Source organism: Pongo abelii, chromosome 18, assembly GCF_028885655.2.
Source record: "Pongo abelii isolate AG06213 chromosome 18, NHGRI_mPonAbe1-v2.0_pri, whole genome shotgun sequence".
Classification (NCBI taxonomy): Eukaryota; Metazoa; Chordata; class Mammalia; order Primates; family Hominidae; genus Pongo; species Pongo abelii.
Window position 1 is genome coordinate 84,475,399 of NC_072003.2, and position 12,864 is coordinate 84,488,262.

A 12,864-nucleotide genomic window follows, 5' to 3' on the forward strand; every position below is an offset into this window, starting at 1 on the left:
AGTTTGATTGATTGATTGATTGATTGATTAGTTGTGATGGAGTCTTGCTGTGTTTCCCAGGCTGGAGTGTAGAGGCACGATCTCGGTTCACTGCAGCCTCCACTTCCCGGGTTCAAGTGATTCTCCTGCCTCAGCCTTCCCAGTAGCTGGGATTACAGGCACCTGCCACCACGCCCGGCTGATTTTTGTGTTTTTAGTAGAGACAGGGTTTTGTCATGTTGGCCAGGCTGGTCTTGAACTCCTGACCTCAGGTGAGCCACCCACCTCGGCCTCCCAAAGTGTTGGGATTAAAGGCGTGAGCCCCTGTGCCCGGCCCCAGCTTGATCTTGAACCTCCTATGTGTGGCAGAGAGACATGGCCCCGCTACTGCTTGAACGGCTTCCATAGACAGTGACTTGTTTCCTTTTTCCCTCTGAACTGTATTTGCCATGCAGTGTTAGGATAATGAACAAAGTGAAAGAGGAAATCACCCTGATGGCAGCACCGCCAGACATTTCTACATTCTTTCCCATCGCTTTTGCATATGTATACATGATTGTAATTAGAGTAAAATTAAATTTCTCTCACTTCAGTATTCCCAGCCCTCTGAACAGGGAGTGGCAAGCAGGAGCATTCAGTAAACCTTGGTTGAGCGAAGAATATTCTGTTTACTTCACTAGAAAGTGAACGTTTTCTGAATTGTATCATACACTGATCACTACTGCAACTTTTTAACATGTATTTACCATTTTACTATATTTATTTATTTACTTTTTTTTTTTTTTGAGATGGAGACTTGCTCTGTCGCCCAGGCTGGAGTGCAGTGGCCTGACCTCAGCTCACTGCAACCTCTGCCTCCCAGGTTCAACCGATTCTCCTGCCTCAGCCTCCTGAGTGTTTAGGATTACAGGCATGCGCCACCATGCCTGGCTAATTTTTGTATTTTTAGTAGAGATGGGGTTTCACCATGTTGGCCAGGCTGGTCTCGAACTCCTGACCTCAGGTGATGCACCCGCCTCAGCCTCCCAAAGTGTTGGGATTACAGGCATGAGCCACTGTGCCTGGCACATTTTACTATATTTAGGTATTTTTTCTACCCCCCTCCCCAGTTAATCAGGATTATAAATACTGTTGCAGTGAGCATTTTTCTCTATATAACTTTTTGAGTGTTTTGAATTATTTTCTTAGGATAAATTCCAAGCATTTGAATTCCTGAATCAGAAGAGAGAAAAATAAGAATGATAGAAATTGCCTTTTGAAGTATTATCTATCCTTATTCCAGCAATGTTTGAGAATGTTAATTTTATCATAACTTTACCAGTATTTAGATAGTTTTTAAATTTTTGCAAATTTAGAAGTATAGGATGGTATCTTGTGGCTTTAATTTGCATGTTTATATTGTGGTTATTAGTATGGGTTGAAGAATTGTCTACGCCTTTAATAATTGTATTTCTTTTTTCTTTTTTGAGACAGAGTTGTGCTGTCACCCAGGCTGGAGTGCAATGGCACCATCTCGGGTCACTACAACCTCCGCCTCCTGGGTTCAAGCAATTCTCCTGCCTCAGCCTCCTGAGTAGCTGGATTACAGGCACGCCCCACCATGCCTGGCTAATTTTTGTATTCGTAGTAGAGATGGGGTTTCACCATGTTGCCCAGGCTGGTCTTGAACTCCTGACCTCAGGTGATCCACCCGCGTCAGCCTCCCAAAGTGCTGGGATAACAGGCGTGAGCCACCGCACCCGGACTATAATTGTGTTTCCTTTTGCGTGCCTTGCCTATTTGAGTGGTTTGTGTAGCTGTTAGAATATAGACTTTTTAGAGTTGTGTGAATTTATAATACAGACACCACTAGCTTAATGTGCCTACTATATTTACTGTAAACATTTTCCTAGTGTGTGGTTTTTCATTTTTAATGCCGGGCGTGTTACTGTGTGTGTGGTTTTCTGTTCTTTGGTGAGTGAGAATGCGCTTGTGGAAGGGCCTTGGGTTTCTGATCCAATCTTGATGCCTCGGCCAGGGGGACCCATCAGAGAGTAGGGGCCCTGGCCGGGGACGCAGCTGGCAAGGAGAGACCCCGACCAGCCACTCCTTACTCTCCAGCTCCCTGAGCTGTAGCCACTGCCTTCTGAGCTCATCAGAGTCCTTGGTGCTGTCCTGGCCTGGAAAGTTCTACTGAGCTGAGGTTTATGCTTCTCTCTTCTGGACTGAAGCTTGCTTTGCAGGGCTCCCCTGAACCTGCCTATCACCACGCTAGTGACCTGGAACCAGCCTTTTCTCTTTCTGACTCAGAGTATTTAAAAATATCCCAGGCTGGAGAATTTGGAGGAATCCATCATCGATGGGTGATCATTAAGCTCTTAAGAGGCAGAAAAGACCATTCTGCTATTGAATTGTCCTCTGAAGATGCATTCAGTTCAGCAGTTTCACAGCCACCTCACTGGCAGGCATTGTCCTAGATATTTGGGGTCTAACAGGGACAGGGCTGAGGTTAGAGGTGTGCTCTGCTCTGAGGGGCTGTCAGGAGGGTGTCTCCTTCCTGCTTAGCTGTCTGCCTCTACTGGTGAGGAAGGTTCCTCTGTACCTTCTAAACCAGCAGTCAGGAGACCTGGGTTAGAAGCGAAGATTCAAATCCCAGCTCTGCCACTCTGTGACCTACGTAGCCAGCTCCCCTGACCCTGTGAGCATGTTCACAATCCGGTCTGTTCCTTCGTTCAGCAAGCATACAACACACATGTACGTAGTCAGGAGTCCTCGCTGGGCACAGCATGGCTACAGTGGCGCCAGGGCATGGTCCCTCTGGAGGGGCGTATACTTTACGGGTAAACAGAGATACTGGTGTCTGTCAGGAAAGCAAGCAGAGTGATAAATGAGGCTGAATAAGATGCTAGAGCCCACAGAGGAGTCAGTCATTCATTTTGAATAGGAGCAGAGTGGAGCTTCTCAGAAGATGTGGCCGAGGCAGAGGCTCGAGGGGTGAATAGAACTCTAGGGTGGGAATGGTGGAGGAAGAAGTTGGGGAATGGAGAAGGGAGAGGGCTGCCCAGCCTGAGGAGCCAAGGGGTGTGTCGTTGTCCAGGGGGGCTGCAGTGCTGGGAGAGGGGACAGGTCCAGATGGCGAATGTTGTGCTTAGCAACCATCATAGGGTTTGAGAAGGGTGCTGAGAGGGGATAGACCTTGGATAGTCTGGGAATGTTTTTGATGAGAACAGAGCCCAGGAAGGAGGAGGTCGGAGCCCAGGAGGTGAGGTGTCTCTTGCTCAGTAGGGAGGTTCTTCTGTAGCCACCGATTCCAGTGACAGCGAGCAGGCAGGTGGATTGTCCCTGGTGATCCTCCATTTCCAGCCCAGGATGGGCCTTTTCTGTCCTGGCGATGGGCTCAGTCTTGGGGCTGGAGCGGGGAGGAAGCCAGCAGAGGCAGTGCCCTGACAGTCTGAAATCCTGATGTCAGTGTTTGTTCATTCATTTAACAAGTATTTATTGAGGATCTACCATGTACCAGGTGTTGAACAGTACAGTCGATGGTAGGAAGATGATGGCAAAGAGGCACCCCAAATTCTGGAAGAGCAGAGGTTCTTCTCTTTACAGGGAGTGTGTGATCTAGGTCGGGATTCTGGTGAGGACTGGCGCTAATGTCTGTGTCTGTGTTTCCATTCTAGATGCCGTAGGGCCAGGTGAGCTGCTGTGAAGGACTCATTCTTGGTGGCCGGCAGTTACTGGCAACTTGTGAGCTTGGTGGGCTCCTACTAACACACCTGGGACACCAGGCTGCTGGGCTTCCCTCCAGGTAGCCTCCCCTCCAGGCAGCCTCACCAGCAGCTCCCCTGAGCCATGGAGACTCCAGAGGTCCCCGTGGGCTCGCTAATCGACTTTGGGCCTGAGGCACCCACCTCCTCTCCCCCGGAGGCACCACCCGCTGCACTGCAGGACGGCGATGACTTCCTGGCGGACGGTGCGTCAGAGAGTGAGACCACTGAGTCTGCGGACAGTGAGAATGACATGGGCGAGTCGCCCTCGCACCCATCCTGGGACCAAGACCGCCGCTCCTCCTCCAACGAGTCCTTCTCCTCCAACCAGAGCACCGAGTCTACCCAGGATGAAGAGACCCTGGCACTCAGGGACTTCATGCGTGGCTACGTGGAGAAGATCTTCTCTGGAGGGTAAGGGGCCTGTGTGGATGAGACAGCCTGGCGTGGCCACAGGGCCCAAGGGGACTCGCCTCCTGCTCTCGGCTCTGCCTCTCCCCAGGGTGCCACCTGGGGCCAGAGCTTCCATTTCCCCATCAGCCAGGGGTGGCCACTGCAGGGACCTCACTCCACTCCAGGCTGCATGCAGAGCCACGTGGGGAACTTTTAAAGAATACCCGAGCCTGGACTTCACTCCAGACCAATTATATCAGTTCTCTAGGGTGAGGCCCAGCGTCAAAGTGTGTGCGGCTCCCAGGTGATTTGGAAGGGCAACCATGCAGAGAATCCCTGGAGGGATGCACTCCGGAGTGCCCAGCTCACAGGTCCCCATCATCCCCGTGAGCTCCATTATTTTCTTTTTGTTTATTTTATTTTCTTTTTCTCTTTTTTTTTTTTTTTTTTTTTTTTTGAGACACAGTCTGGGTCTGTCACCCAGGCTGGAGTGCAGTGGTGCGATCTCAGCTTAATGCAAGCTCTGCCTCCCACCTTTAAGTGATTCTCCTGTCTCAGCCTCCCGAGTAGCTGGGACTATAGGCACCCGCCACCGCGCCTGGCTAATTTTTGTATTTTCAATAGAGACAGGGTTTCACCATGTTGGCCAGGCTGGTCTCGAACTCCTGACCTCATGTGATCCACCCGCCTCAGCCTCCCAAAGTGTTGGGATTACAGGTGTTAGCCACCGCACCTGGCTGAGCTCTGTTATTTTCCAATGCATGTTGTTCCTGAATTTTATCCATGCATTTTTTTTTTTTTTTTTGAGAAGGAGTCTCACGCTGTCGCCCAGGCTGGAGTGCAGTGGCGCGATTTCAGCTCACTGCAACCTCCACCTCCTGGGTTCAAACGATTCTCCTGCATCAGCCTCCCAAGTAGCTGGGATTACAGGCGTGCGCCACCACACCTGGCTAATTTTTGTATTTTTTTGTTCTGTTTTTTGAGACAGAGTCTGGCTCTATGGCCCAGGCTAGAGTTCAGTGGCGTGATCTCGGCTCACTGCAAGCTCCGCCTCCCGGGTTCACACCATTCTCCTGCCTCAGCCTCCCGAGTAGCTGGGACTACAGGTGCCCACCACCACACCCGGCTAGTTTTTTGTATTTTTAGTAGAGATGGGGTTTCACCATGTTAGCCAGGATGGTCTCGATCTCCTGACCTCATGATCCGCCCACCTTAGCCTCCCAAAGTGCTGAGATTACAGGCGTGAGCCACCACGCCTGGCCAATTTTTGTATTTTTAGTAGAGATGAGGTTTCACCATGTTGGCCAGGCTGGTCTGGAACTCCTGACTTCAGGTGATCCGCCTGCCTCGGCCTCCCAAAGTGCTGGGATTACAGGCGTGAGCCACCACACCTGGCCATCCATGCATTCTTTGGAGGGACTGTCTCTTTCTTCTCACTCCACCGACACTTGTCTCACCTCATTGTTGGTAAACACAAGGGGCACATGTTCTGCGTGTGGGACCATCTGAGCATTTGTAGGCTAGCCACTCCCTAGCGCTCCTTGTCACAGCTATAGTTGGCTAAGAGGTTGCAATGATTCACTGAAATTAAATATAGGGGCAACGTAAGATAATAAAGCTGTGGTTACCCATCCTGGTGTGCTCATAAGGAGCAGATTCTTTTTTAGAGAGACAGGGTCTTACTCTGTTGCCTAGGCTGGAGTGCAGCGACATAATCACGGCTCACTGCAGCCTCCATCTCCTGGGCTCAAGCAATCTTCCCACCACAGCCTCCCGAGCAGCTGGGACTATAGGTACACACCACCATGCCCAGCTCATTTTTTTTTGTTTTTTTGTTTTTTTGTTTTTTTTTCTTTTGGAGATGAGGTCTCACTCTGTCACCCAGGCTTGAGTGCAGTGGTGCAGTCATAGCTCAGCACAGCCTCAAACTTCTGGCCTTAAGCAGTCCTCCTGCCACGACCCCCCGAAGTGCTGGGGTGACAGCAGCGAGCCGCCACACTGGCCAGCAGCTGGTTCTGAAGCAGCTGTTAGCACGGGGCCCTTCCCTGGATGGCCGGTCTTTTGTGGTTCTTGAGGGTAAAATAAGGAGTATTGACAATTGGAGCAGCAGGAAGGGAGAGTTTGGGGCTGTGACATCCACTGAGAAGCGGGAATCTGTGCATCAGCCTGATGTTTCCCTACCCCGGTTCACTGCCTGTTACTGTCTCAGCCAGGGGAAGGAGGATGCACACACACCCCGGAACCATGGGGTTCAGGTGTGGATTGTGGATCTTCCACCATTCACAGCAGCACAGTAGATAAGGATGGTCTTGCTGCTGTGTCGTGTGTGGGCCGGCAGCATTGGCATCTCCTGGGAGCTTGTGAGAAATGCAGAGTCTTGAGCCCTGCCTGGCCCCACTGAGTGAGAACGTGCCCTTTAACAAGATCAGTAGACAGTTCATACACATCAGCGTCTGAGAGGCACTGGCTTAAGGGAAAGTTTTCCAGTTTCATTAACACAATTAGAATTTGTGGCCAGGCTCAGTGGCTTGCACCTGTATTCCCAACACTTTGGGAGGTGGAGGCGGGCAGATTTCTTGAGCCTAGGAGTTTGAGACCAGCCTAGGAAACATAGTGAAACCCCCTCTCTACAAAAAAAAAACCACAAAAATTAGCCAGGCATGGTGGCATGTACCCATAGTCCCAGCTATTCAGGAGGCTGAGGTGGGAGGATCAATTGAGCCAGGGAGGCTTAGGTTGCAGTGAGCTGTGATCGGACCACTGCACTCCAGCCTGGGTGACAAAGGGAGACCCTGTCTCAAAAAAAAAAAAAAAAAAAAGAAATTTTGCCTTTTACTCTGCAGAGTCCATTGTTTCCACCGTGATTTGAGTCCCGCATGTGTAAACTGTCAAGGGCTGACTTCCACCTTATTCATGGGTGCTTTTCATTTGATGGAGACCAGCCTCAGTTTTCTATGTGGTTAGAAAAGAGAACCGTTATATGATAATCCAAATATCTGACTGTCTAAAACTGCATTTATGGGCTGAGCACGGTGGCTCACACCTGTAATCCCAGCACTTTGGGAGGCGAGGCAGGTGTATCACCTAAGGCCAGGAGTTTGAGACCAGCCTGGCCAACATGATGAAACCCCGTCTCTACTAAAAACACAAAAATTAGCTGGGCGTGGTGGCGGGTGCCTGTAATCCTAGCTACTTGGGAGGCTGAGGCAGGAAAATCACTTGAACCCAGGAGGCAGAGGTTGCAGTGAGCTGAGATTGCGCCACTGTACTCCAGCCTGGGCAAGACAGAGTGAGACTCTGTCTCAAAAAAAAAAAAATTAATTAATAAAAATGCATTTATGTTTAATTTGAGTGCATTTTAGGAGAGCAGATGTAGCTTCCTACTTGTTTTGTTTGACCAACACTGAGATGGGTGCGCTTTCTCTGAGCACACCGCGGTTAATGAAAAGGGGAAAACGCCCAGAAGTTTGTTCATTTGCCAGGAAAGCCAGCCTCTATTTGCAGTAGCCTGCCAGCAATATGGAATGTGGACACCTGAGTCAGATGCGTCTTCACAAGCATTCCAGAAATTACTGCAAAAGCCTACAGATACACATATTTCATCTGATGCTGGTATTTAGAGTAAATAAGGACCAAGATGTTTTCTGCAAAACATAAACGAAGATTGCATAAGCCAAGTGATCTTCAGCCTTCTGCTCTATTTTTGAGTCTTTAAATTTGGGAAAGAGTGTTGGCCCCTTACAAAGAGTGATGAGAAGTGGCCTGAAATCTTGTGAGCATTTTATCCATCCTAGTGGTGGTGACACCGAGGTGGAGGTCCCTGGTCTCCATCCCTCTCACACACAGCAGGGGATGGCCTGGACCATGAGCAGCCTCGCTCCAGAAGTGCAGAGGGATGAGCGAGCGCCCCGCTGATACATGGGAGATGGTTTTCTTCTTGGCCTCAGACCTTGGCATCAGTATGCTGAGACAGAGCAAATTCAGGATGTCTTAAATTCAGGGGCTGGTTCCATGCTGACTTCAGCATCAAAAACTAGTGGGAAGTCAGAGAGCTGGAGAACCAAGACCTCTTAGGGTTCGTGCCCTTATCCGGGCTCAGACCTCCCCAAGGCAGGGGTCAGGAGGGGCAGGGGAAAGACATGGGCTTTGGAACCAGGAAGCCTGGATGGAACTCTGGTTCGCCACTCTCAAGCCGGCATGTGATTCTCCAAGCCAGGCTCCTTGCCTTTGAAATAATAGTAACACCCTTTCTTCATGGGACCGCCCAGAGGCTGAGATGAGCTGATGGGAGTCGGGGTCTGTGCTTGTCTGGGGAGCAATATTTCATTAGTTCCTTCTCCTTGCTCTTCTCCTATTGCTCCAGGGGATTGAAAAGGTTTTTTTTTTTTTCCTCTGCTCTTTTTTTTTTTTTTTTTTTTTAGGGAGGACTTGGATCAGGAGGAGAAAGCCAAGTTTGGAGAGTACTGCAGCAGTGAAAATGGAAAAGGCCGGGAGTGGTTTGCTCGATACGTGAGTGCCCAGGTAAGGGCGAGGCGATGGAAAGGATGGGCGTTTACTCTCAAGGAAGAATCTAGTGAAGCATAACAAATTTGACTTTATCCTACAATGACACTGTGGAGAAAAGAGTCAAGGGAAAGGACCCAACAGAAAAAAAAGTAAAACTTATCCAAAAATATTCTGAAAAGGAGTGTTTAGAATAGTGAGAAACAGTCTGGGCACAGTGGCTCACGCCTGTAATCCCAGCAGTTTGGGAGTCTGAGGTGGGAGGATCGCTTGAGCCCAGGAGTTTGAGACCAGCCTGGGCAACATAGTGAGGTCCCCCCTCCCCCCATCTCTAAAAATTAAAAAAGAATAGTGAGAAACAGGAAGTAGCTCATTTAGATGTCGCACTTCAAGGGAAAGAGTAAGAAACTGGGCTTTCAACTTCATGAAATTCCAGAAAAGCTCATTTTTTAAAGGCAAGCATGTGAATTATGTGCGTGCATATTTTTATTAATCCGTAATGCTTGGTTTTTTGTAAAAAACAAAAAATATTCAAGACAATGACAGCCATGTGAAGAAAAATACATTAACAAAGTTTAGAAAAGAATTAAATTTTGTAAATATCCAATAGGTTCTTTTTTTTTTTTTTTTCCCGAGGGGCCTAAGTTTTTAGTTTTTAAGTATTTTAGTGCAAATAATTTATTTTTCATGGAAAAATTAGAAAATGCAGATGAGCAAAGAGAAGTTAATTACCCACAAATCCACAATTTGGGAACAGCCAGTGTTGTCATTGTGGGGTGCCTTTCTGTGTGTGGGTGTGTATGAAGTTCCTACTTTTAAAAATCTGGGAAGGACACCGAGGGGAACCCCTGTGTGTGCCCTGCCCAGTGATGGTTGGGTACAGGTGGCTGCACTCTGCCCGGGTCCTGGCAGGAGGGGCGGGTTCTACAGTGCAGAGGCAGCAGCCATCCTGGGCCCCCATCCCAGCTGCATTTGGAAACACTGAGAGTGGAAAGCCTGCAGCTTCACTGAGTGCTGCGTGTGTCGCCCTGAACCTCAATGATGTGTCTGGCCTCTTTCTGGACAGCGCTGCAACTCCAAGTGTGTCTCAGAGGCAACCTTCTACCGCCTGGTGCAGTCTTTTGCAGTGGTGCTGTTCGAGTAAGTAATGCCATTGCACAAAGCCTTTGTCCTGGCAAGCTCCTCTTCCCTCCCTGCCTCCCTCCCCACCCAGCCGTGTCATAACCCAGCTGTGAGCCATAGCCACACTAGTCATCAGGTTGCAATTGCTCTGCTACGCCCAGCATTCAGCTAAAAGGCACAGTCGTGACCACCATCTCACGGGAGCAGGGCTGGCAGTCCTTAGCTGGCAGCGAATGAGAGGGCTGCAGCTGGGTATGAGGAGCATCCTCTGTGCGGGTCCTCAGGGCCAGGTGGTGATGATGTACTGTGGCCGAACCCTCCTCGGGAGATCTGGCACTTTCCCGAGTTCCTATTGTAAAGTACTTCAAACTCAACTGCCCACCCCACCAGCAAATAAACACTTAATGTTATGTTGGGAGGATTGTAGCTTTCCCTGCGAACACTGATTAGGCACTGCTGGGGCCTTTTATCACAGGAAGCCCTTGGTAGGCGGTGAGGGGTGGTGGAAAGGGCATGGCTGCCAGCTGGAGATTTGGGGCCAATCCTGTCTCTGCCCCCGCTCACCTGTGAGATTAGGGAGCCAGACCCCATGAGGCATAGACCCCCTTCTCAGGAGCATGACTCTCTGGGGTCACCAGACCAGCTTCTTGCCTCCAAGGTGTGAAATGGAGGGGATGCCTCTTGGCCCTGGGGAGGCTGGGCAGTGGCCTGAACGACCTGGAGCCTCAAGAGGAGGATTCTGGGGCTGGGAGCCCTGATCTGGGCATATCTGCACCCCACTATCCTCATCTCCTGCAGAAGGCCTCCAAGCAGCCCCTGCTTTGGGCCCCCCACGTCCTCTCCTGGTCCCTGGCTCATCCCATCGCCACCTTCTCACATCACTGCCTTTGTTTTATCCTTCCAGGCCTGAAAAATATCCCTCCTTTACTTCCTTGTCTCCCAACCAAAAGATAGCTGCTCTCTTGAGTCATTTTTTTTTTTTTTTTTTTTTGAGACAGAGTCTTGCTCTGTCACCCAGGCTGGAGTGTGGTGGGATCTCGGCTCACTGCAACCTCCGCCTCCTGGGTTCAAGCAATTCTCCTGCCTCAGCCTCCTGAGTAGCTGGGACTACAGGTACGCACTATCACGCCCAGCTAATTTTTGTATTTTTAGTAGAGACAGGGTTTCACCATGTCAGCCAGGCTGGTCTCGAACTCCTGACCTCAAGTGATTCACCTGCTTCAGCCTCCCAAAGTGCTGGGATTACAGGAGTGAGCCACCACACCTGGCCATATTCCATATATATATATACACACACACACACACATACACACACACAAACACACACATATATATATATTTAGTAGAGATGAAGTCAACAGGCTGGTCTCAAACTCCCGGGCTCAAGGGATCCTCCTTCGTCAGCCTCCCAAATTGCTAGGATTACAGGCGTGAAGCACCACACCCAGCCTGCTCTCTTGAGTCCCAGTTCTCCTGCTTCATGTCTCTCCACTTTCTCTCTTTCTCTTTGAATTTGGGCATATACTGGAAAAAGACCAACAAAAGGAGTATCCCTATTTTTCCTGCTCTTGCTCAGGATACCCCAAGTCCAGGATCCATTTCCCCTCTGAGGTCTGGCCTTCAGAGCTGGCCAGGGGAGGGCTAAGAAACCACTGAAAGAGGTTGAGTGAGTCCTCACCTTCGGCCAAGAGGGCAGTGGTTTAAAACAGGCCTTCCAGATTGCCTTTCATGAACACTCTCTCATGCAATTGAGATACTTCAGTTTCCAACAGTCGCAGTTACAGGCATTGTCATGAATTCCCATTTTGCATATTTCTAATTCATCATTTTCTTTCTTTTTTTAAATTTGCACTAGGCTGAAAGTAATTCTCCATTTTCCTTTGAGTTTTTTGTCTTACATAAGTAACGCTGGGGAGGGAGGGGATTAAAGTCCCAACCCTGCCAAACACAAAAATTCTTGCCATCACTTGGTCCCTGAGCATATATATGTTTGTATAGTTGCAAAAACAAAGTGAAACAAAAACCCTTTTAATATTTAAACAACATGGGATTTTTTAGTTTTATAATCTTTAGTTTGTTAAACATCTAAAGTAAAAAGTTAGTTTTTACTTTTAGTCTTTTATAGTTTTATTACTAGTTTAGTTGATTAGTTTTTTATATAAACAGATAAAAATGGCCTTTAATCCCTTTGTCTAGATAATTTCTTTTGACTTGTAAAGTAAGAATTGTCCAAGGTTAAAACTTAAACAGGAAAGGAAAGTCTAAAAGGGATCAGGATAGAAAGGCAAAGAAACCTACAATGCAAAGGAATGGCCCGACCCAAGACCAAGACCTGTTGAATCAGAGGCTCCACCTCCTGACACCCCACTGCAGATGCTGTGGGCGGGAGCCTGAGAACCATGGATGCAGGGAAGGTCATCCAACTTACTGCTAATTCCCGAGAAAGCAAGGGCTGGAGGGCTGGGCGGCCTGGGCCATGGGTTTGCACTGAGACTTGAGGCCTAGCTTCTCATCCTGGCTCTGCTCCTGGGCGTCAAGTTGAGCTTCCCAGGCCTGGGCTTTCACCTTTCCAGTGAAAGAAGCCGGGCAGGCAGACCACAAACTCCTTCCCGTTCAGAATCAGTCCCAGGCCATGTGCCTATGTGTAGCTCTCCTAATGGAACTCGGAGAGATTGTTTTGTGTGTCTCCAGTGGGGAAGATATTAATTGGGACGCATGTGTCAAGTGTCTCAGTGATGTCTGACCGACTTGCAGGGAGAAGCAGGTGGAGCGATCTTTAGCTGTGAGCCTTGCCTCTTGTTTCAGGTGTCATCAGATGGATGACTTTGGGCCTGCCAAGAACCTCATGACCATGTGCTTCACCTACTACCACATCGGTAAGACATGGGTGGGCTGATGTGGGGCTCACCCACGGAAACCTGAGGCTCATCAGCTGATAATGTGGTGCCAGAGGAAGCTTTCTTCATGATTAAAAGCAAAAGCTATGGGGCCTCCAAAGAACAGAGGAAGCTGATGTTAGGGAGGAGTGAGACTTCGGAGAAAACACGGTCCGAATCGTGGGGCAGGAGGTTGACTGCCCAGGGTACTAAGGAAACTCTCCTGGGGCAGTAGGTTGACAGACCAG

General features: G+C 49.2%; 1 protein-coding gene across 4 annotated transcripts in view; it reads left to right on the forward strand.

The window, feature by feature from the left end:
* KIAA0513 (KIAA0513 ortholog) overlaps positions 1 to 12,864 on the forward strand; it is a 66,778-nt gene that overhangs the window by 35,648 nt on the left and 18,266 nt on the right. For all 4 annotated transcript variants that reach the window (XM_002826717.5, XM_054534223.2, XM_063717392.1 and 1 more), the window contains exons 2-5: positions 3,636 to 4,136; positions 8,537 to 8,636; positions 9,685 to 9,758; positions 12,546 to 12,616. In XM_002826717.5, coding sequence (XP_002826763.2) covers positions 3,808 to 4,136; positions 8,537 to 8,636; positions 9,685 to 9,758; positions 12,546 to 12,616 — 574 coding nt within the window. In that variant the 5' untranslated portion in view covers positions 3,636 to 3,807. The remainder of the gene's footprint in view (positions 1 to 3,635; positions 4,137 to 8,536; positions 8,637 to 9,684; positions 9,759 to 12,545; positions 12,617 to 12,864) is intronic.